The sequence below is a fragment of the Arvicola amphibius genome, chromosome 13, assembly GCF_903992535.2.
Source record: "Arvicola amphibius chromosome 13, mArvAmp1.2, whole genome shotgun sequence".
Classification (NCBI taxonomy): Eukaryota; Metazoa; Chordata; class Mammalia; order Rodentia; family Cricetidae; genus Arvicola; species Arvicola amphibius.
This window is the reverse complement of record NC_052059.1, coordinates 45,749,413-45,774,637: the sequence shown is the minus strand read 5'-3', so window position 1 is coordinate 45,774,637 and position 25,225 is coordinate 45,749,413. Positions and strand designations below refer to the sequence as shown.

The 25,225-nt window shown below is 39.0% G+C and overlaps 2 protein-coding genes across 2 annotated transcripts in view; both read right to left on the bottom strand.

Annotated features, from left to right (window-relative positions):
- Adamdec1 (ADAM like decysin 1) overlaps positions 1-10,904 on the bottom strand; it is a 28,093-nt gene extending 17,189 nt beyond the window's left edge. Inside the window, exons 1-2 of the mRNA XM_042054076.1 lie at positions 10,820-10,904; positions 1,566-1,697 (exon numbers count right to left, since the gene is read on the bottom strand). Coding sequence (XP_041910010.1) covers positions 1,566-1,697; positions 10,820-10,904 — 217 coding nt within the window. The remainder of the gene's footprint in view (positions 1-1,565; positions 1,698-10,819) is intronic.
- A 4,791-nt stretch (positions 10,905-15,695) lies between these two features.
- Adam28 (ADAM metallopeptidase domain 28) overlaps positions 15,696-25,225 on the bottom strand; it is a 56,816-nt gene continuing 47,286 nt past the window's right edge. The window contains exons 19-23 of the mRNA XM_042054075.1: positions 23,720-23,828; positions 22,740-22,818; positions 21,922-21,996; positions 20,647-20,693; positions 15,696-15,828 (exon numbers count right to left, since the gene is read on the bottom strand). Of these exons, the coding sequence (XP_041910009.1) occupies positions 15,696-15,828; positions 20,647-20,693; positions 21,922-21,996; positions 22,740-22,818; positions 23,720-23,828 (443 nt within the window). The remainder of the gene's footprint in view (positions 15,829-20,646; positions 20,694-21,921; positions 21,997-22,739; positions 22,819-23,719; positions 23,829-25,225) is intronic.

Below are 25,225 nucleotides of genomic sequence, written 5' to 3'. Positions count from 1 at the left end.
CTCTCTTTGAATATGAAAATATCCACGTGCAAGTAATACTTTACTTAGGAGAGACCCAACTCCCAGAGATTTCATCCCTCTGTGGACAATAAGCCAAGCTCATCTTTCTTTACAGTTTTACCCTCAAACTGTAGGTTTCACAGGCTATAAAGCTCTTATTGACCCTTTTTCAGAGAAAATTTAAAGGAACAGACAGCACATAGGGAAATTTTTTATAGTAAAAGGATCTTCTTCATGTAACTTCCAGCTGTGCAAGGTAGACAGTTTCTCTTGGTTGCACATGGTAAGGGAAGAAAGGATTCAGAGTCAGAAGACACGATTTGCTGTCCTAGGTAAAAGGCTTAATGACAGTCACTTTGCCTTCTATCCTTTGTTGTCTACATAGATTAGTATAAAAGCTGCCACATAAACTATATGAAACTCTAAAGCACTGTTGCAGGAAAACACAGACACACCTTTTCTCTTTTTTGGAATTCTGCAATTGTTCACAGAGTTCAATCATACCATTGGATGCTTGTGTTTCCACGGCTTTGAGACAGATTCTTACTTAGGACAGCGATCAGAGTTCATTAGAGGAGTGACACTTAACTCAATTATTGTGCAAACCGCAGCCATAACTGTGACCACAGAGTTCACAAGGGCTGACTAAATGGACTTAAAAAGATTTCATTAATATGCCTGTTTCTATGACACAATTATTATCAATGTTGTTCTACTTTACAATCTCTTTGGGAACCTCACTAGGGCTTAACAATGCAAGAAACATAGAAGGCACACAAGCCAGCACTGCACTGAACAAGTAGGGAGTGTTTTGAGCTTAGGTAAACCCCTAGCTGCAGTCTTCCGCTATTTCAGCAGGAGATTTACTATGTACTTGTTCATGAATGGAAATATGCAGGCTCCCAGGGTTTGACTTCTTAACACTATTGCAAAGCCATCCCTAGAAAGATAACCAGCGATGGCATTGGTGCACTTAAAGTATACATGATGTAGCAAAAGAGCTTCTCGTTGATTGTTATCAAGTTGTTAATCTCTCAGTAATCAGCTTCAAATGGAGAAAGAGCTACAGTTCCAGGACTTTTCTTTTGACTATGTTCTACTATTGAGAATCTTTTCCTACTACTGAGAAATATCCCAAAGTACCAACTCAGAAATAGCCTTGATCAATGACTATATTTATACAGTTTTACTTCCTAGTATAAATGTAAATTGAGCAATAATCAACCTTTGTTTCATCTGTTTGGAAAAATGTCACATCACAGCATATATAAACATGATTTTTACTGAGTGAAGTATATAAAATTTGAAAATGTATACAGTGGGCTTTAGAATACATGTTTCAACATGTGATCTAAAAAGTACCATCACCCATACATATGTATGTATAAACTATTGTGAATATGTGTAAGTATATAGCATACTTCACTAGAGAAAGATATAAGAAACATACTGTGCAAACAGTATTGACTTTTGCATTATGAGTGAAAAGGTCATTTTTTTACTCATGGGTATTGGTATACTCATCAAATAATCTGATTTTTTTCTTAGAAGATGTCCATACTTACCTTGGGTTTGAATGATGAGCCACAGGACAGAAAGCAGGACCCAAGACATGCTGGCTTCTGTGGGTAGCTGAGAGGTCCTGAGCAGCACACAGCTATGCTCTCTCCAGGGGCCAGTTTGATCTCCCTTTAGTTCTCTTTAGATGTTGAAAAGGAACATAAAGTCTCGAGAATTTAACTTGTGAGATTAAGGGATGTTTCCTAATTGTGTTGCAGACTGACCAATGAACTGCAGCATTAAAATCCAGAGAATGTTCCTCCTTTGAAAACAATGTTTACATCTGTTGGGAGGCTCAGTAAGGGTTCACAGCTGGGCAGCTGCTTGCCTTGAGTTCTGCTCTGATAGCAGTGTTAAGACTTCTCAGGGGCACTTAATTACATAATTACTTAATTACATAAGCATTTGCAAATGTATAAAATGTCACTATTGTGCCCATATTTTAAGAAACTAGCAAAAAAATCATGCCGTCTTTTAACTTTTTCCTTTATTTTATAAGTGTGGGTACTTTGTCTCCCTGTATTTCTGTGCACCACAAGCATATGTGGTGCCTACTGAGGTAAAAAAAAAAAGGGTGGTTTTAGAACTGGAGTTCCAGATGTTTGAGTTGTTATGTGGGTGCTCGGAATCGTTGAACTTAGGTCCTCTGCAAGAGCAGCCAGTGCTCTTAACCTCTAAGCCATCTCCCCAGTTCCAAGTCTATCATCTTAAAAACATAGCACCAAGCAAAATCTCGCAAATGTTAATGATATAAATCTCTGTTTTTAAATGCAAGAGGAGATTCTGGTAACATCAACTACAAAGTTTCTATCAAAGTTCATCTGAGGTTACACAACCTCGTAGGCATTAAGCACACATACAGAACTGCAAAGAAGCCTACATATGTAAATAGTCTGAACAGTGTTAGCTTTAACCCAACCATGTGCATAATTATCTATTTGGAGTATACAATGGATTCCTCTTCAGCCAAAATAATGTTTTTCTGAGTACCTGAATTTTATATTTTCATTCCTTAAACAGAAGCGTAGAGAAGGATAACAGTCAGTAGATAGCCCAACAGCAGGAGATGAGCTCTGTTGACTTGACGTCTGCACAGCTCACTTTTATTCACCTTTTGTGCAGTGATATAAAGAAGGGACTAGGTTGTCGATCCCACTGCATAAAGGCTTTAAGGTATTTGTTATTTTTGTATAGCATTACACTGTAAGAACCTTCATGATGTTGAATAGCAACATGACACTTGAAGGGCCTTTGCATATCGCCTTGTGCACATGTATTACTTGTAGTTATGTGCATTGTTTTGACTCTTAGGATTAATTCCTAAAGATGATAATATACAGTTGATAAGGAAAGAAAGGTCAACTGGAAGTTATTGCTCTAAAATGACTCAGTGCCTTTAGGCAGTTGACCCCTCATTGAACTTCCACTTAGGAGACTTCCCAGCCTGCAAAGCTATGTCTTCTAACCGCTGGCCATACCCTGTGTTGTCACACTTGAATCTGTCTGTCCTTGTGCATCTTCTTCCTCCTCTTGAACTGACACTATGCAGCCCTATTTTTCCTTTTACTGGTCCAAAAGATAAGCATTCCGCTTTTAATCCTTCTCACTTCTCATTAAAATATTACTAATGTACAATAATTTGTCTTTTAGCATAAAATGCAAACAAGTTCCTGGAATGTCTTAATGCTTATCTGTTTCCTATCTTGCATGATATTCTCAAGTGTTTTCGTATCAAGGAAGTTGAGAGAAGAAGCAGGAGAGTACACAGAAGATGCCGGATGGAGGGAAGGGAAAGGAGAAAATAATGTAATGATGTTTTACTTTCAGAAGTTAAAAAATAAAAATACAACAGTAACAAAGATACTTCAAGTTAAAAAAAAAAAAAAAAGAAAAGAAAAAACCAAGACGTAAATCTGTGAAACATTTATCTCATAAAACTGTCACACTTGCTGATGGATTGGCTGGAGCAGCTAAGGGACACAGAGTTCTGGAATGGGTTCCATCCCTCAGCTTGACAACTGCATGTGTTTCGTAGCTGACAACTTCCTATTTGGTGCATTGGTAAGAGCTGTAGTCTGTCAACCCATCAAAGACAGGAGCTGCATCTCTTGGCATGCCCTTGAGAGACAGCATTTTGAAGATCATGGCTTAACAACATTCATTGAACAGCCCCTCCATGCAAAGACTTCGAAAACAACTCTTTCATCGATCCTGTCGATGTTTACTAGAGGGCTGAATATCAGACTATAAATTAAAACTGTGGAAATGACAGTGAGGAAATTGTTTACTAAATGCATCTGGAGGGGATGAGAAATGGCATATGTGCAAAATTTTTTGTTGAATCTGATTTCAGCTAAACATAGACCTTAACTTATGATCATAAAATTAAGGAATTTTAACCAGCATCCTGATTACAGAGAATTTTGTTCCAATAAAACTTGCGACATTTCCAGATATTTCATAATAAAGTATTTTGGGTGGTTTGGGGTTGATGTCTAAATATTGTCTATGAAGAAATTGAAACAGAATTTTTACACCCACAAAATTATAATAATCTCTTATATATTTAAAGACTTTCACATTTTTTAAATTTTCCCATTTTAACAACAGCTGTGGAGTATAAATTCAAAGACTATTATTTTCATTGCATATATTACTGAAAAAATGAGAGATATACTCCACTCTTTATGGACTATTTTAAATATATGTCTCTTAAGTCATTAAGGTGCGAAAAAGGGTAATTGATATCAAAACCAAAGGATTGCAAATATTTGATTGTAGACAGTTTGCACAATGGTTTCAGTTGTCTCTAGGACGAAGTCTATACCACTGCTATTTGAGTGGGCAGGAGTTCCTGGAATGGCTGAGAGGTTTAAGGTGGGAAGGATTATCCTTCCTCTGAAGTAACTGCTCAGGAATTTATTTGCTCTTGACTGGTGTTAGGATAAAGACAGACCCATTGCCTCAGCTGATAAAACAGGACATTAGAGTTACTCGATAAATTTTTCCAAGCTGAACTTGTCCAAACCCTGAGGGATCCATAAGATAGCGAGTTGTGTCAATGATGGTCGGGTGCAAAGACTACTGTAATAAACTTGAAAATGTGTGTATTTCTCAAGAAGGCTCACTTCCTTTTCTTTGGACCTGCCGTCAGAAGTGGGACGGTTCGATAACACAGTAGGCCTAATTTAGCTTTGCCAGAAGCCTCCATAGTTCTCTAGCTCTCAAAGAATGAACAAACTCTTGTTCGCGAAGGCTTACTAACGCACATCCCCATCCACCAACAGAAAGCACATGCCTCCACATTCTCCAGCTTTTGTTATTTTAGTAATACCTATTCCAAATGGGGCAAACTGACATCCCAGTAAAACAGCCTTGGTTTTCATTTCCCTGTGACTGGCTGTACTGAACATAGCTACCTATCTGTTGGCCACTTGCCTTGCTTCTTTTGAGAAGAATCTATTTGGATCCCTTGTTCATTTTAATGAGGTTGCTGGCTCTTTTGGTTAATTTTGAGCTCTTTTTATATATTTAATATCCATCTTTTGTCAGAGAAGTAGTAGCCAAGTATGGCCTCCCGTGCTGGAGGTTGTTTCTCATTCTGCTGACTGTTTCCTTCATTGTGGTGTAGAGTTTTGAGTTGGGTGTCATCCCACTTGGCTCTGTTGCCTGTGCTGTTGGAACCATATGTTTTAAAAAGAAACCATTGCTTGTTCCAGTGTCTCAAGTATTTTACCTATGTTTCCTTCTAGTAGTTTTAAAGTTTTGAGTGTTATATTTAGGTCTTTTTTTCCATTGCAGGAGGAGAGGAAGAGGTCAAATACTAACATTCTGCCCATGAGTAATTTTCCCAGCACCATTTACAGTCATCTTTCCTGTGGTTTAGTTCTATTCTTACTTTTTATGAGTCAGTTCACTATGGATGTGTGGGTTTGTTTCTTGGGTCTCTATGTTGTTCTAATGACCGGAGTAATCTTCTGAACCCAGTACCTTGCTGTTTTGGTTATATGTCTCTGTGGTGTGTTTTGAAATCACGTATTGTGATGTCTCCAGTTCTGTTTTTTTCATTTTCTTTTAAATTTTCTTTGCCTTTTTTGGGTTCCTTTGTGCTCCAATATCTATTTTAGGTTCCCCATCAACATCATCAGAGTCTGTGAAGAATTTCATTGCTGTTTTGATGGAGAACACACTGAATTTGTCAATTGTTTAGTTGGTAAAGATATTTTAACAAAATTGTATCATCCAACACATGGATGTGTGTGTGTGTGTGTTTGTGTGTGTGTGTGTGTTTATTCCAATTTTTGTTGTTTCAATGTATTTCACTTTTAAAGAAGATTTATTTCTTTTATGTGTGTGTATGGCTATTTGCCTGAAAGTAAATGCACCGTATGAGTCCAGTTTTCATGGAGTTCAGAAGAAGGATGGTTGTTAGCCACTTTGTTATTGCTGAGAATTGAAACCCAAAGAACAGCAAATGCTCTTAACTGCTGAGCTATCTGTTCAGTCCCATCATTTCTATTTATTAATATATAACCTTCATTTCTTTTCTTTTCCTAATTTCTCAGACCAAGATTTTTCTACCATATTGAATAAGTGAGCTAAGGGTTGGCATCCTTGTCTTATCCTTGATGTTAGAGGAATGGTTTTCTCCATTCAGCATGATATGGGTGGTGGGTTTGCCATGTAATTTTTGTTATATATGTCATATATAGGTTTTAGTATGCTGGGGTACAATCCTTTTATACAGGACTCATTCAGAGTTTAAAATAAAGGAGATTTTGCCTGAAGCTTTTCTATGCTTATTTAGATAATACAGAGTTTTGCCTTCATTTCTGTTTATAAGGTATGCTAATTTAGTTTGTGTATGTGTATTTTTTTATATCCCACTTGGTCACGATGATTAATCCTTTAAATGTACTACAGGATTCAGTTTGTGAGTATTTTGTTGGGGATTTTGCATCTGTTTCTTTGAGGATGTTTATCTGTAGTTTGTTGTATTATTTTCTGGTTTGGCAGGAGTAGAAAAGTTGTTTAGAAGTTTTATGGGGTGCTGGCTCTCCCTTTCTCTTCTGATCCTTTGCCTAGGTTGGGTAGACTTTCTCTGGAGAATGTTTTGTTTTGTTTTGTTTTATTGATATTTCTAGGTTAATGACTTCTTCAAATCCAGTCTGGGCCAACAGAAAATTCAAGAAACTCACCACCCTATGTTCTTTGAACTCCGAGGTTCCAGAAGGCCTGCATTCTGCAATTCATTTTTCACTGTCTTATATTAGCTTTGTAAATTCTGTCTGTGTGGGGTTTTAGCTGTACTTTTTTGGGAGTAAGATGATATAGGATATTTATTCCATCTATCAAATGCAATTGTTTTGAGAGACTTTTTTCTATCTTGTTTAAGATGTGTGGTTTTTTATATATACTTTATTGTTTTTAGTTGAGCTACATATTTTCCCCCACTCTTTTTCCTTCCTCTCCTCACCTCTTCCACCTCCCAGCCCACCATGCTCCCAATTTACTCAAGAGATCTCGTCCTTCCTAAGTGTATTCATGTATTTCTCTCTTAGGGTCTTCTTTATTGTCTAGGTTCTCTGGGGTTGTGGATTGTAGGCCAGTTAACCTTTGCTTTATGTCTAAGATCCATTTATGAGAGAGTACATATTATATTTTCTTTCTGGGTCTGGATTACCTCACTCAGTATGTTTTTCTTCTAGTTCTGTCCATTTGGGTGCAAATTTCAAGATGTCATTATTTTTTGCTGCTGAGTAGTAGTACTCCTTTGTGTAAACATACCACATTTTCCTTATCCATTCTTCAGTTGAGGGGCATCTAGTTTGTTTCCGGGTTCTGGCTATTATGAATAATGCTGCTATAAATATGATTGAGCAGATGTTTTTGTGGCATGATTATCAAGAACTCAAGAAACTTGACATCAAAAGAACAAATAATCCAAATAAAAATTGTGTACAGACCTAAGCAGAGAATTTTCAACAGAGGACTCTCAAATGGCCAAAAGACACTTAAGGAGATTACATCAGTATTGAATATGTATATTTGCCTGTTTTATTTCTTCAATGCTGTATTTATATAATATTTAGTATTAGCACTTTTAAATAAAGCTATATAAAATAACAGAGAGTCTTCTAAGTAAATTAATGAGTAAAAATAATAAATCCATATTTTACTGTAAAAGGCACATGAAACAAGATATTGAGATGCCTTGATAAACTTCATGTGTCCTAAAATAAAGTACTGGGATCAAAGATCAGGTAAAAGCAGAAGTTATATTCATAATTACAATGATTCAAAAGCCTGGGTTAGATATCTGTACCAGAATTTCCAATGATGCCAAGTATCTACACATTCTCCATCTCCGCTGTGCCACACACTAGCTACTGATCAATGGCTTCTGAGCATTAAACTATGGTTTCTATAACTCCCAGTGTTTTCAGGAGATCTTGTCTGTTCCCCCTCCCCGGGGGATCCATGTATAACCCTAGCTAAGACTCTAAGCAACAGTGGAGAGGGTGCCTAAACTGGCCTTCCCCTGTAATCAGATTGATGGCTACCTTAATTGTCATCATAGAACCTTCAACCAGCAACTGATGGAAGCAGATAAGGGAACTCTACAGTGAAGCACTGGGCCGAGCTACTGGAGACCAGTCCAAGAGAGGCAGAAGTGATAATATGAGCAAAGGGATCAAGACCACGATGGTGGTACACACAGAAACACCTGACCCGAGCTACTTAAAGCTCCTGACTCTGGACTGATAGCGGGGGACCCTGTATAGGACCAAACTAGGCTCTCTGAATGTGGGTGACAGTTGTAAGGCTGGGGTAGTCTGTGGGACCACAGGCACTGGGACCAGGATTTTTCCCTAGTGCTTGAACTGGCATCTTGGAGCACATTCTCTTTGGAGGGACACCTTGCTCAGCCTAGATATAGGGGGATGGTCTTGGTCTTACCTCAAAGTGAAGTGTCAGACTTTGCTGACTCCCCATGTGGAAGCCTTACTCTTTCTGAGGAGTGGATGAAGGTGGGAGAAGGGTGGGATGGGAGGAAGGGAGGGAGTGGGAACAGGGATAGCTATGAAAAATGAGAAAAGATTGTATATTTTCCCATCTATGGATGCCTCCCAAATTTGCTGGTTCCCCTCACATGCATACTTGCTTCCACTTAAACAGACATTTTTAACCCTTTGGAGCAGGAATCCATGAGAGAGAGAGAGAGAAAGAGAGAGAGAGAGAGAGAGAGAGAGAGAGAGAGAGAGAGAGAGAGAGAGAGAGAGAGAATATCATGTTTTTGCTTTTCTGAGCCCAGGATCTCTCATTTAATGTAAAGAAATTTTAAGCTCTGGTAAAGTTAAATTTCTTTGGCCTTTAGTTGCCTTCAAGTACTTTTCAAGCAACCTGCATATTCTCATGAATTTAATTAGATACAAAATCCTAACCTTTAAATTCTTTTCCTTCCAGACTTTAATAAACTTTCGGCTAATCACCTAGCAGAACTAGTCACCTCTTCGTTAATATTGCAACTCCCATTAGCCATATGTTTTCCTAAATACTCTTTCTAATATTCTTTATTTTATTTCAGTTTTATGATTACAGAATTTATATTGACTTGGTGGCAATAATATCCTGCATATTGACACAGTCTTTTAATAATATGCTTTTACTTAAGAGCTCATAGTCGTCTTTCAAAACTAGTTACTATAATTTTAATATGCTTCAGATTTATATTCCATATTAAACAAACTTAAAAATGTCTTTCAGACTAATTATTAGTAGATAAGGAACCATCATACAAATTAGTAGAAGTATTCAACATTGTAACAAGCATTCTTCTTGTCAAGAAACTTACATCAAGCTCTTGAGTATCTCCTTAAACCATCTCTGATTATCTATCTGCCTATGTATGTATGTATGTATGTATGTATGTATGTATTTATTGTTAATGAAATATCTCCTTGGAAGATTCCCCACCTTTGTTCTTTAGCAAGCAGACACCAATACCCGATATCAATAAAAACAGCCCCTATGTTTAATAAAGATCTCCTCATCTTGCCCCAGCTCCTGAATGGGTTTTGCAACAAGAGCCTCATGAGGCCAATTCAGAATGAAATGTCTACATAAAAATGTCTGCTCAAAAATAAAACGATTGCTCATAGAACCGTGTCCTCCAGTCATGTGTCCGTCATTCTTTGCACGCAGTTCACTGGCTCTATTCTCCCACTTATCCATGCTATACTCAGAATAAAGTTTGATTGCCTTCTCCACTGTTATAATAACTTTACAGTATTTCCTATACACATCACAGTCATTCTGAATACGGTCTGAGTAACCATATTTTTATTAGTCTTATCAAGTATGTTTTATTTTTAATAGATTTATCATATATATCACATATATATGTATATATATATATATATAGTGTGTGTGTGTGTGCATGCAAAGATTAACTCTTTTGGTTATTGAGTCTGAATCTAGATGCCATTCTAAATTCTTCCAAATTTTTTTCTCCTGTACATTGTAGATGTTCAATAAATTTGCAGTAAACCAGTTAAATCGCTAACACTGTCACAGAAACACTAAAATTAAAATTAGACTGCAATCCCTGAAAACATATTCTTCCTATACTTTAAAAGAGGATGAACACACATCTATTAAATACAGGTTCACGGTGTTTACAGGTTATATACACATAATCTAAATATGCAAAGGTGAAAACGGAATATTTGCTATAGACACGTTCTATTACTGCATCTCCTTCTTGAACTGACTGCTTTTCAAGACTAAGGTTGGTTGGGTCCTGGCTTTTTCTCTGTGTTGTATACTTCAACCTCTGTTTCATATAATTTTCCTAAATTTGTCTTAATGTTTCTTAAAGAGGAAATATTTTATTTCATATTTTATTTTCTGTCTCCTTTGGTTTTTCCATGGTATTTTCTTCTTTCCTTTTGCATTTATTTTTCTTAAGTGTAGACAATTCGTCTTTCATGTTTCCTTATGTTCATTTTTTGACATCTCTCTATTTCTGGGGCTCCTATTACTTTAATTTTAGCATTTGCATCCAATAGAAACTGCGTGTTTCCAAAATTTGTTTCCATTTTTGTTTCCTTCTTCTCTGTTTCCTGACTTGTTTCTCAATTTATTTGCCCACCCATGCATTCCACATACTTTATTGTATATTTTTGTCATTCAAATTCCAAGAACTAATTTTTTTCTTTTTTTAAAGTTTTCTTTTTATTTCACATTTTGAACACACTTCTTTGTGACCATAATGCTCTGCTGTCATCATCACCATCATCACCATCATCACCACCACTGGTGTAGACGTTAGACTCTCTCATTTGGTGCAAAATCTTTCCTTTCAGTATTCACTTTTCTGTTATTTGTTGCTATCCTAGCATGATATCTAATTTTTATATGAGATTATTTCCATTTCTATTTAGCCAGGAGTATAAGAAGGCCTCACACCTCAGCAAGAAAACCTTAGTCTATAAGGAAAACATAGATAAACTCTCCCCAGTGTGTATGGAAACTCTGGACCACTAGGACCTGATCATCACCTCCCACCACAGAGAGACCTCAAGTCATCTCCTCGCCTCTTGGCGTCAGAGTGGTGGCATTATCAACATAAACTCTTAGTGTGACTTGTGTCACTCGTTATTGAGTATTACCTTGCTTTAGAGGGGTTGGGTACCAAGCCACCTTGTATGGGTCTGTTTGACACATTCATTTCCCTAGGCATCAAACTAGCTCTTGTAGACCAGGCTGGCCTCGAACTCAGAGATCCGCCTGCCTCTGCCTCCCGAGTGCTGGGATTAAAGGCGTGCACCACCACCGCCCGGCTACAGTTGTTTCTTTATCACATTGTTTCACCTGAGCCCACCAAGTACAGTCCCTATTGCAGGAGTTGAAACACACAGTAGTGTGTGCTCAAGGCAGAGTCACCAAGCTTCCAGGGAAGTATCTAGGTGTTTTCCATGTCTCCTGTTTCCTCTCAAAGAGTTATTCAGCTGCTCTTGTTCTAAGCCCAGAGCCCAGGAAGGTACCAACAGCTTACCCTATATTTTTAAGGGTATCTTGGCTCTGGGACAAGAATAAACCTGAATTACATGATACTAGCAAATTTGCTGGTGACCACTGATGCAGTTTCCCGTGTTCTCTTCGTAACCAAATTTACTTTGATCTATGTGTGGAATGTATCCTTAAGACAACCATTTTTGGTAAAAAGCTTACTATGTCATCTGAGCTGGAAATCTTCCTTTGTATTTCTCCATTTACTTTCTGAGAAGAGAGTCTAGACCACACAGCTCACGTGGCTTCTGTGGTGAGACCCTGTTGCATGCAACCTCACTGATTGCTGAAGCTGAGGTCATCTGAGCCAGTCTTTAGGGAAAGATGCACAGTCTGTAGAGAAACTGAAGAACTCAAAATGTCTATTTGTGTATTATCTCCAGTTGCAACAAAGGAAAAAGTGGCTGGATCAGTTCAAGAGGCCATCTGACAAATATGCACACGAGAAACACCTTACTGTTATGCATGACCTTAGGAATTCCATATTGAAAGCACATGACCCTCTCAAGGTGGTCTAGAACACAAATAATGTGAATGCTAGAAATTACAGAAAATTTTGATACCTATATTTGGTCAGGAACCATCATTATATGATAAATACTTCCAAAGTTGACTGTTTTGGAATATGAAGGAATTTTTATATTATTTCAATACTGAATATCACTCCATACAGAATTGACAAACAAAGTCATTGTAAGGATGGGAACATAAGCATTCTTATACCCTCAATACGTATAAATTATCAAAAAACTCCAAAAGTCTAAAGATGAATGAAAAAAATAAAAGACTTAGGTCTTTCAAGTATTTCTTTAATTTGTTAAATTTACTTGTTGGGGGGAGGGGGAATATCATGATTTGTTGATATTCCTGTTACCTAGATTTCAGAATTTCTACTTCTGTTGTTCATAATTTCAGGGACCAAAAGTACAGATGTTTAAGATGTTGAAAATAATGATTGTACCGTGATACAAGATGCTGCTACAATCACTAAAATCACCATGATTAAGCTTTACAGACAAGAGAAAATAAAATACCTCTTTTGATTTGCTCAGTGCTATGGATATGGAAGTTTCTGTTTGGGTTCTCAACCCCTGGAACTCAGCTCAGTTGGGAATATTTGCTCGTGTGCCTGTAATCCTAGCACTGAGGTGGAGGCAGGGAGACTGTGATCTCTGTAGCCTGGACTAGCTCAACAAAGAGAGAAGAGACTTGAAGGGAAGATGAATGGCAAGGGTCTTTATTCTTAGCTAATGACGAGAGGGATGGATGATGGATGCTCGGTTGGAGCATCTTTCCAAATGGATGTGACCCGTGATCTGAGCGTAGATCATGTAAGCAGCCACTGATTGTGTTTACAGAGTGTCCCTAGACCTCCAGGTGAGAATCTAGACAAAGGATATAGACAGTTCTTCTAGCTGTACCCAACATGAGGACACCCTGGAACGTTTCAGGTCTCAGAGTAGGAAGAGCCAGGCTCCCTCTGCTGCACTGTATGTTCCAGCTCGCTGGCCCTGCTTGGCTTCTGTGGTTTTCCTGTCTTTCATCGCAGCTTTTTTTTCTCTCTCTCTCACTTTATGGGCACTGTGAGTTTCTCATTGGCCACTTTTACTTCTCCTTCCTGTGTAATTAATACTTGTTTTGGAGTAGTTCTGGACAGCGAGTGTTGCTCATAAACATGCAGCGCTGTGTGTTTGATACCTCAAGCGTCTCATTTGGCTTGCTTTACAATTTCTGAAGATTCCTTGATTTGTTTAATGTGTAATGTGTGTGTGTGTGTACATTTAAAGAGTGCCATATGCAAATATAGAAAAGCTGCTCTGAACAGAATCTTTGGACCTGCATGCAGTGCCCAGAACATGCTATACCTTTGCGAGGAATGTGACGATTATTAATCCTAGTATCTCTCTGGAAGTCCATTTTCCCTTAAAAGTATGTAATAAAATGTGTTTCAAGACCTCACATGATAACTCCATGAATTAGTTTCTCCTGCCCTTTTCTGGTAAACATCCCCTCTCGGGCTTCCTTGTAGCCGTTTATCCTCACTACAGCAACCATTTCATCTTTATGTTTATTTACATAAAGCTTAAGAACCGGGCTGGACAGCATGAAAAGGGGTCCAGCATTTTGCCCCTAATATCAACATGGTAAATGGAGGCTTTGTAAATATTTATGTTGGAAAAGAAGGAAAGCAACCCGATAAGCGTAAACTGTGCAACATGTTAAGCTTTAAGGAAGCCTTCCGTTAGCTGACACAGTGAATATTAGTAACGGAACATATATAAATATTGTTACCAGAGATACAATAGTAGAATCTGCATAACAAACATTATAGTATTATACGGGTTTTCTGTGCAAACTTGTTTTGCCATTGGCAACATGGTGGCGCGGAGAGTAAACTTGGGTTGGGGTGTGAAGGGTGCGGCTCGATGGTAGAGTTTGTGTCTAGTATGCATGACCTTCTGGGTTTGATCTTTGGTGCTGAAAGAAAAAGTGTGGAGAAGGATAGTTAAGTTTGTGTGCTGTTCCAATACGAAGTCGCTACATGAGGTGGGAGAAAATTACCTACTGTTGGAAAAGTATGCACTCTTATCTCATTTTATAGATGAAGAAATCTGAAGGTGCGAGGAAAGTTTGAATGATCTGCATCAGGCTAACAGCTGGCCGTTGGCAGTAGGCGGACTGCTGTTCCTTCCTGACTGTGGTGTGCAGTCTGCCAGGAATGTTTGCTTTCTCTGTGTCGTCCTACTTCTTCCCGCCATCATTCTAACACATTTTCCTCTCGAGTTCCCTTTGCTGCCCACGAGACACTTCTGCTTTTTGGTGGCTCTGCTCGGTCTTGCTAATAGCATGAAAGATTAAAGAAGTCCTGCTTGAAGCTGGATTCCAAAGGCCCCATGCCAATTCTAGACACAAAAGGCACATGTCTCAGCAAGTTACCATGGCAGCTGAAGACTTTAGGTCAATTTAGTGGCATCTATTGACTTACACGGGGGCATGGAGGGGCCGTCTCTCTGTTGAGCTGTAACACTTAGCTTGAAACTCTTGCAGGCCAGTGACTGTCATCTCCATTTAAGGACGTGATAGAACATCAACGGGAAACTGACAGCCATACTTATTTTTTTTTTCTGTTTATTTTTTCACTTAAGTGAATTTGTGAACTTCCTTAAACTCTCTTTCCCATGACAGTTACAGAACCGAGATGTCAACATAGGAATGAAGACAGGTTCTTCATCAATATTTCCCAAGAACTCGGATGTGGTTCTTGATAAAAAAAAAAGGATGTCATGAACTCAAATTTAAAACGAGGTTTGTACAATACTAGAACAGAGAGAATAAAATCGTCAGCTTAGGTTTGTCTACATGGAAGTGTAAGTAGAGATGAAAATTAGGAAGCGTTATTTTGGCTTAAAACTGAGTACAAATGAAAGTGGTGTTGATGAGTCTGAGCTCATGTGGGGGGGGGTAACCTGAAGTCTGAAATAAATACAGTAAGAGGGATTAGTTTGATTAAGCTTAAAAAATGATGTGATCCAAATAAATACTGCAACAATGGGGAAAGCTTGAATGCATTGTGCTAAGAGAAGTGATCCAGGCATGTACAAACACACACACACACACACACACACACACAAGACACACAGAGGCACACAGAGACACACACACACATACCCCACATGACCGTACTTACACAAAGTATTTGGTGTGGTAAAAAGTCACAGCAATAGAATCTGAAATAGGGGTTACTGGGGACTGGGAAAGTGGGTAATGAGGAGGTTCTGTCTGATGAATAAAGACACCCTGAGAAAATAGACAAGGACTAGGAACTGGCAAGACATCACAGCTGCACGGGATTGGGGATGTAGGTAAAGCCACGGAATCATATTATCATTTTATGTGTAGATATTTCATGAAATTAAAAACTAGCAGGGAATTAATGTAGATTTCTGAAACAAGAGTGTAGAGAAGGAAACTTGGTGGCTATGCAACCACAATTTCCAGGTAACCTCATATAGAGTGGTACCCATCTCATCTGTGCCTCTGGCATGATGATACTGTTTGCACTAAACCAAACTTGAACCAGCATCCAGCCCCACTGCCAGGGTTTTCTGAGGCCCCACTGCCAGGTTACTCAAACTCAACATCCCGTTCTCCACCACCACACAACTTTGCTGTTTTATCTCTAGAGGGATGCATCTGGAGAGCAGATCCTCAGACCCATTACTCCATACAATGAGGCTGGGACATATTCTCATAGGTCATCTTTATAGATGTTACCTGAGTATGTTTAGAGCCATTTTGAATGCCATCCTTATGAGTTGAACCAAGTATTTTCAATGAAATAAATAGAAATAATAGACCTTGCTAGCATGTGCCAAGGTACCCAACCAGCATCATAAAGTCCCCCAGTGGTTGCCAGTGTTGCCTGCAAAGAGACTTCGGCCTTTCTTAAAAATTACTCCCAATCCTAAAGTCATTCCCAAGGCCTCATCTCTGCTGGGGACAACTTGTACTTGTGATTGATTGACATTAGAGAAGAAAGACCTTTTCTTTTGTCTTCTGACCTTGTACTGTTCTAAGAATAACTCCATGGTCAGAGCTGGAGTATGGCCTATTAACAGCTTCACGGAGGTAAGACTTCTTCCTCACGCTGCCTGATCTTACTTCCTCAACTCCCATCACACCAATGGAAGCACGAACACACTCTGTAATCAATTTTCTAGCAATCCTTCTCAGACAAAGCCTGCTCCTCCAGTAACCCCGATTTCAATAGTTGGAACCTCTGGAAGATGATGTCCTGTCTGATTGTCTGGCATGTGAAGTTTTTGCCCTTAATAACCTTAGGCAAAAGACAGAGAGGTAATACTGCATTCATTTTAGCACTAAACATTTCTGAAAAGGATTGTCACTGCTGAATAAGCAAATATGGCGAACAGTGGCAAAACAAATTGAAATTAAGAAAGAAGACTGACAACATAAAAATCAGTGAGTGTGAAAACAAACCGACGTTCTCCCAAGCCACCAAGGAGTCATCCAGACAACCGTGAGAGAAAGAGTGCGTGTGAGATAAATCAGTCAGATGGACCATGCCACTAAATTTTCAGAAAGAAAGAAATAAAGGACAGAGAAAGAGAGACGATAAAAGAGGTCCCATGTGGTTAGAGCCCATTAGGTGTATTAGGAACCTTTGAACTATTCAATTGGTCAAGGAGAAAATAACATCATTTAGAAAATCACAGCATGTTCAAGTACTGCTCTTTGTGAGTGTAAGGCTTATGTCAAGCTCCAGGTATGACGAGCGGCTGCTTGAGAGTTCTAAGTTCAAGATTTTTCATGAACATCATAAAAGATAAAGTGAGCGCAGGTGAGATGGTTCAGAAGGCAGAGGTGCATGCAGAAAAAGCCCGGAGGCCTGAGTTCACTCCCTGGAGCCCACATAAAGACCACTAGAAAGACCCAACTTTACTAAAGTGCCCTCTGAGCTCCACGTGCATGCAGGCATGGGTGTGTGGACACACACACACACACACAACACACACATATCACATCACGCATGCACTCACTACATAATGTGAGAGTCTGCAAAATGACTCAGTAGGTAAAGGACCCACATGGTGGATGGTGGGTGGAGGCATCTAACTCTGGCAAGTTGTTCTCTGGCGAGCACACACATACATAGCAAATAAATGCAGTTGTTTGAAAGAATAAAGTAAATCTGTGCCTGGGAAGAGTTATTAATTCAAGGAAACAAGCGAATAAACAATGGGGTTGGGGGCATAAAGGTTACTCACAATCAAATTAAAACTTCATAGGAAATAGGGATGTATTTCCAGGTTAGAATAAGGTGTTCTAAGTTTATAGTCTTATCCCCAAGATTCAACCATACTTAAGTAGCTCCATAGTTAAGACACTCCTACATGGAAAGAAGAGTTCCAATGAGAATTGTTCGGCAGGTGGTATCTAGAATCACTGGATGTTGAACTGTGCTCTTGAGATACAGAGTGAAAGGACTGGCAGGGACAAGTGATGTTGGCAATGAATGTAACAGCACAGATGTAATAAAGGGAAATGCACCCATGACAATAGGAAAGCATGCATCTTGGTAATGGCAAAGCTACTGCACTCTTTAGAGCAACTGCAACTTCACATGAGAGAAAACCCAACTCGACATGTTTTGCACAACAAGGAAAATTTATTGATTGTACAAAAAGTCCCAGCAAAAAGTGGAGCCAGTTCAACAGTTGTTAGTCTACCAGTTCAATAACATCTTAGGAAGTTCAGCTGAATTCTGTTTATCTTTCTGCCCTATCTTGTCCACACCATCCTCGTCTTCAGATCCCAACACAGCTGCAGGAGGACCAGATGCCAACAAGCAGAAGAAAGGATGGATGGGGAAACATTCCTCGGAAGTTTTCCAACATACCCTCCTCCCTCATCTCACAGGGACAAAATGGGGAGTAACCCATTCACTTAACAAATCAGAGGCAAGGACATTCTGATTGTCATTAGTGGTTAACATAATGTGTATGGAGTTACATCGGCTGTTCTAAAAAAAAGAATGGACAGCTAGGTAAAATCAGGGTTCTTAAAACAAGGCATGGGAGTGTTTGATACCCAGCCAACCATGTTCATTTTACCATCTGTCAATGAAGCTGAAGATGTTATGGGAAGTGTGATTCTGTTGTTGACAGACCCATCTGATTGTTTGTTACAATCCAGGAATCTGGATGTTTATGCAAGATCTCGCAATTTAAAAATATTTCTTATAAACTCAAAACAACCTTGTTTTTTTAAAATAGTGCTGTGTGGCCAGGATCTTTGATTTAGAGCAAATAAAACACATCTGCAATCCAAACCCTGCCCGTAGGTCACCAGTTTGCAACTCCTGGTTCATGTTCATTTCTTTAACTGAGCATTCTCTGTTTTAAAAGGGAAGCTCACTTTAGCCATGCCAGCAGTCAGCACACAAATAATCGGTGACTAAATTAGTTCATAAAAATATTTTACTCTATTGTAGGAAACTCCCCAAATAGCAAAGTTAATAAAAACTTCAGAAGAAAGGATATCAAAGACATATAGAAGAAGAGGTGCTTATATAATTCTATTCTTAAATTGATGTTGTAATTTGACAAGTAGATAGAATCAAGACATTGCTACTTATTTAATAATGAATGCACCCTCCCGCAGTTTCTTATGATTTTGTTTTGTTTTGTTTGTATTGTTGTGTTTTCATTAGAGAGCACATCAATCCCTTCCAAATGCGGAAGAAAATTCAGGTCGTCAAAAATATTTAAACAGTCACCATCATAGTAAACCAAGGGGTTGGGACCAACTAATTAGAGTTTTATAGTTTATATATTTCCTTTGCCATCTTCCTATGAGTATGGAAAGTAGATTATTTAAGTTAGGTCAAAGGTTCTCAAAAGTATCTTTCTTGAAAGATTTAATCTCTTCAAAATACAGCATAAACTAGGTAGTGTTGACCTCTGAGTGCCAAGAGCAATAGTCATAAAGAAGTGAGCACATCTCTTTTCCATCCAAAACATCCAGGCTTCCAATCTGATCATGCGATCATCAACCCTGGCTTAGCTGTTGCTTCAGACTTTTGCGTTTGAGTCCCTTAAAGAAAGAAAAACTTCTTAGATGATCAAAGCGTCCTAAAAATTTAGCAAAGTCCATAGATAGATGTAATGTGAAGCTAATAAGAAAATTAAACGAATTCCTTGAAACCCTGCTCTCTACAATATAAATTATTTAATACATCAGCCATGAAGAACTAGCAAGTGCAGAAGGTCAAGCTGCAAATAGAGACAACTCTCCCTCTTGGATTTAAGTTTCTCTGTGGACAGTTAGCAGAAGGAAGACAGAGGTGGTAGGAGTTACAGAAATAGGAAAGAAGACCATGGCTAATAGATTCCTAAGATAAGGAGATGCAGAAAGAGTTAAGGATCTAGGCGAGCATTTCTGTGGAATGCTGTACCACTCACGCAGTTCTTGTGTTCTTGTTCCCTAGAAAATAGTAGCTGAGCATTTTTCAGTCTCTCTTTTCTTGGTTATTTAAAAAAAAAACTCATCATCAAGACACTTACGTCAGGCCCTGCCCTGGAGTAAAAACCTTAGAAGACATGGTAGGGGCTTTTCTCCTTGGCACTAGGAGTGATAAGAGACTATCATAATTTCATTATAGATCTCTTAAGTGGGTGAAGAAGTGAGCTTATTTTGGAAATAGAAAAATGATTTTGTGTTACAAAACAGAAAAATAAGTCAGTTAGAGATGGCATGATTTCCCCCTCTCAGCCAAGCTTAGCTCCTTCATGGAATTACTGCCTACCCCCTCACTACTCACTTCGGTGCTACCCTAGTGTCTGGGGCCAGTTCCAAATACAAGGTCAGTGGTCTTCTGCTTCACCAGCTCCATTCACAGGGACACCACAATGGTTTCTCATTAGTACTGCACACTTTGACACTAATAGTATTTGAGGAATTAGGCACACCAGGCAAGTGTGACTTGTTTGCTCGCTAACACTGTGAAACATCTTGACAAAAGGAACTTTGACTCTTTCTCTTTTACACACAACAGAGGGTTAGGGATGATAACTACTCATGAGTAGTTGGATTCTGCCTTTGACTTAAAGAACACTTGCCTTTTATTCTAGCTTGCCTTCATGGATCTCCTTTTCATCCTCTACCTCTTAAAGAAATAACCATCATTTCATAAATATGTAATCTTATGTCCTCTATAATGAGCATCCAGAAACAATTTCTTGGAAGACGTTTACCTTATTCAATAAATTTATCTATTATTTCTCAACAGTTATGAACTGAAAGGACTACTGTGTCATCATAAAGATTCAGTAGCCATGTGAAATTACTATTGAAGGAGGCCTTGCCTTTAAAGGTTCTCCAGAGCAAATGTGCTGTGATGAGGTTAGGTGAGCCTAAAGAGCACTGGCAAAGAGCCTGTGGGTTAGAGCCAGTTGGCAGAAAATCCACCAGTAACCATCTGATACTTACGAGGAAACAGGAATTGGTGGTGGTGGGAAATTTGGCTTTGTGGATAGCTAGGAAGAAGATAAAAAGGGAGAGTCAGCTCGGAATAGGCTCTTCAAAATGTGTGTGCATACTGAAAATGTTTAACTTATTCTTGAGAACAGAGACTTTGGAAACTTAACCACATGAATAATTCTAAACCCATGAGTGTGACACTTCCATTTAGTTATGATCCAGACATAAGCACAGGGTCCACAGCTATGTGATGAGACTGGTTAGTGTGGACTTAATTTTTGCATCCACACAAATCATATGCTGATGCCATAAGCCCCAGTGTGATTGTTAGGTTTGGGGGCATTCGCCTCTTGGAGGTGGAGTTCTTAGAATTGGATCGATGAAGATAAAGAAAGATAATTGTATCTCTCCTTTCCCTAATCTTTCTCCTTTACCCCCATTTCCTTTCCATTATCCTCAACTGACTGACCAGGAATCAACTCTCACCAGACGACACCAGAAAATTCCAGATCTTCAATCTTAGAATTCCCAGTCTCAAGAATGAACATAAATAAATGTTTAATCTATGTAGTCTATGCTACTTTTTACTGCATCAACCTAGACTAAACATGGGTTCTGTGAAGCAAATGAATTGCACTGATTGGTTTTTGCCAACTTAATACAAAGCTAGATGTATCTGGGAAGAAGAAAATCTCCAACAAGAACTGCCTCTTGAGAATTGGACAATTCTTGAGAATTGTATATAGATCTCTGGACTATTATCTTGATTGATGATTAATGAGGGAGCGGGAGGGCCCAACCCACTGTGGGTGGTGCCATCCATGAGCAGATAGACTTGAGCTTATCAGACAACAGATTAAGCAGAGTCAGAGAAAGCAATCTGAATAGCAGCATCCCTCCATGGCTTCTGTTCCAGTGCCTGCCCTGGCTTTCCCCAGTGATGGACATATAAGCTATAAACTAAAATAAATCCTTTCTTCCAACTTCTTTTTGTTCACAATGTTTTAATTCAGCAACAGAAACCCCAGGTAAGACATGAATATTCTGCATTACCAACTTCCACCTCTAGGCTCTTAATTTAAGGGATAAACTCAGAGATAAAAATGTAGAGGCATATATTCCCACATTTTGCATCTTAAAGTTTTGCAGAAGAATTTATAGTTTACATTAATATGCACACGAATCTCAACATTCTTCCGAATCAACAGTTGAGCACTATGGGTTATGTCTTTCGGGAGCATTTCCTTGAGGTTGGACTAGGTAATAGAGAAGTTGCTGACTCACAACATTGGGGGGAGGATCATTCTCTTCAGTGGGCGGAGCTTCTTCACACACGTGGAGCTTCTTTATCTGACTCATCTAAAACGAAGAAATCAAACTTTATAATGAAACCACCAGGTGCTGAAGTACAGTCAGCAGAGAAGTTACGCTTTCCCAGCCTATATGATAAGGGCGAAGCCGAAACTTGGAGATAAGTTAAGACAGGAGAGATCCCAGTAGCCCAGTTGTAGCATTATAGGAGGATTTCTCCAGAACTTCCAGGAATAACTTCTGTCACAACCGTCACCACTGATGCTGTGCTATTGATCTATTTCAACTCAAAGTCCTAAACATCTAAGACATGGCAAGAGCTGTAAGTGTCATGCATGTCACATGCTACATGGTTGACCATGCAAATATACACATCACTTTATGTAGAGAGGAGTTTACCGGGAGTAATAATGAACTTAGAGTCAAAAGGACAGAGTGAGAATGAGCTGGAGGGGAGGGCAGAATCGGTGAAGAAGGGGGAAAGAAAGGGAAAGGAGAAGGAAGGGGAGGGAGAAGCTGTCAACGTTGCTCCCCTCTATTCTCTTTGAGTTTCATAAGCCCTTGCTGCAAGGGCTTTTATGAAGATTCTTTTGTGTGTTAACAAGACACTAGGGGAAGTTGACTGTGTGTGTAGACACAGAGTCCACCGTCCTTACTATCTACTGATGTAGGGTAGATTTCTAGGCATTACTATGCACAAATGACAGATATACGGTCAGAATAATATAAGAAAGGGGTAAATCATAACCTCGGGTGTCGCAAAAATAAAACCAATTCAAACTTGAATTCACCTCCTGGGGTTCAACTGTCTTCGCCTTTGGAGATTTACACTTCTGTTTGTGCAGCTTGGCATCCTTGGTGGGCAGTTGCCTATAAGTAAAAACACGTCCTGTGAATTGAACAGCGTCTTCAGCATGCCAGGAAAACTCAACAGAGGATGAACAACTTCCTTTGCCCACTGTGCCCTGCTCCACTACCAGGGTTCCATGTGCTTCCTGAACATTCCTCAGTTTTTAGTTGCAAGTTATCTGCAATTATTATCCTGTGGCTAATAACTGAGTTCTTGGCAGAACTCATATCCCAAAGATGCTGATGATGATAAGTCAACTTTTATCTTAGTCATGACATTTGATTATTTTTAACTCCTTAAATATTTCCCTGAGAGTCATTTTGTATGAAATAAGTTCAGTCTTGGAAAGTGATGGAAAATAATCTTCTTAAGATGGTTTGCAAGAGAAAGGATCTGCCTGCCAATCAAAGCTCAATTTTTCACTTTTGAAGGATGTAGAGGCCTTTGTTAACCTTCCGGTCTCCCCTACATTTGTTAAAAGTGATTTTCCATTATCTTAAGAGACATAGAGGTCACATTTCATCCAGAGAGTGAGAATATTGCAGCTGTTTCATGAAGTCTTCTCGATGATTAAAAAAGATGATAGGAAATTCTCAGCACAATGTCTACCAGACAACTGTCAGACAATTAATATGCTCTCTTCTATTCTAATAATAAATGCAAAAATATTTAATAATGAGGCTCAATGTCACTGCTGTTATTAATTACAAAATTAGCTACTCCAAGGAGAAAAGAATTGTACCTGAGTGCAAAAGATTGCCCAGTCGAAGGGACACCCAGTCTCTGGTCAGTGAAAACCATACCTGGGTGATTTTCTTAATATATGAAGTAAAATACAATTAAACTGGAAGGATTAAATCATAGAATCCAATGTCAAATGAAGTAGAGGTTAAAGGGTCTCCAAAGTACATGAAGGCTTACCTCTGAACTCTCTTCTGATTCCTTCTGGCACTTTGATGCCGGATCACTATAGCAACCACCACAAATATGACTGCCAGAGGGAAGAGCACACCAACCACGATGGAGAAATCTACAACAGGGAGCACAGAAACCCTATTGAGGATCAAGACGTTTGTCTTACTCTAGTTTCCTTCCTTTTCCCCTTCCTTCCTTCTCTTCCTGCTTTTCTCTCCCCCTCCCTTCTTTTCTCCATTTTTCCCTCCCTCCCTTTCTTCTTTCCTTTTCAAAAAGAATCTGGCCATGTAGGCGAGGCTGGCCTTGACCTCATTGTGTAGCCCAGGCTCGTCTCAAACTCGCCGTGATCCTCCAGTCTCAAACTCCCATGTAACAGAATTACAATAGATTGCCATTGCATCTGGCCTCACTTATTTGCTACAAATTTTATCTAGTTTTTACAAAATGAACCTGTCTTCCTGGAAAGTTATATTTGCTGATTAACTGTCATCTGGTCTTTGGAAGGAGAGGAGGAGAGAAGACTCACTCTAGACATGGAATGGGTTCCCAGTCTGCATTGAAGAGAGGAATGAGCCAAAAGACCTCTGGCTACTGCATTCATCTCTCTCTCTCTCTGCTTCCTGACTGCAGGTACCATGTGACCCTTCAGCTCTCTGTTCTCCCACTACTATGTCTTCCCTACCAAAATGGACTGTAACCACAAAACTAAACCAAAGCAAGCCCTTCCTTAAGACACATTTATCAAGTATTCTGTCAAAAATAAAAACCAAGAAAGAGAAGGAAAAGAAACATAACAGAGTTGGTAAAATGCAAATGGTATTGATCATGATCACAGTGCTAATGTCTATAAAAAGCAAGTAAAAGTACACAGGAGGTGGGTTAAATAACTTCTTCCTGAAAATTATTTAAATGGAAGAAGATTGGCAGCAGTAATAGGAGAGTGAAGGCTGGGAGACTACAGGAGGATATGGAATAACGAGGATGGCAGAGCAGGGAAAACATATTTTAAATCCAACCTTGTAATGAAACAAGAAAGAGATGGTATTGCCCCCTTGGCAAATAAAGAGCAGGGTAATGAGTAAGTCAAAAAAAGACAGGACATCATCCATGAACTGTCTTTGTTTTAATGCTGTAGTCTAAGTAATACAATCAGCCTGGGTCCTTGGCAATCTCAAGGGTTCGTTTCTCTTCTAATCATCTGAAATCAGCAGAAACCAGAAAAAAAAAAAACACATCTGAAGAACAAAGGAGCTCTTACTACATAGTCCAGCAGGAAGACTGACAGTTCCAAAAATACAAAAAAAGCTTACAAGTGTGAAGACAAAAACACAGGTAAAGGTAGACATCCCAGAACACAGAACTGAAGATAAGAAAATGGTACTTGTTCAAATATCTAATTCTTTTCAGATTCCATAAAATTCTTGCTCAAGGAAATCAAAGAAAAACCAAATGCTGTGGCATTTCTCATAGACACAGCTTAGCTTCAGAATGGGGAAGAGTGGACACATTGGA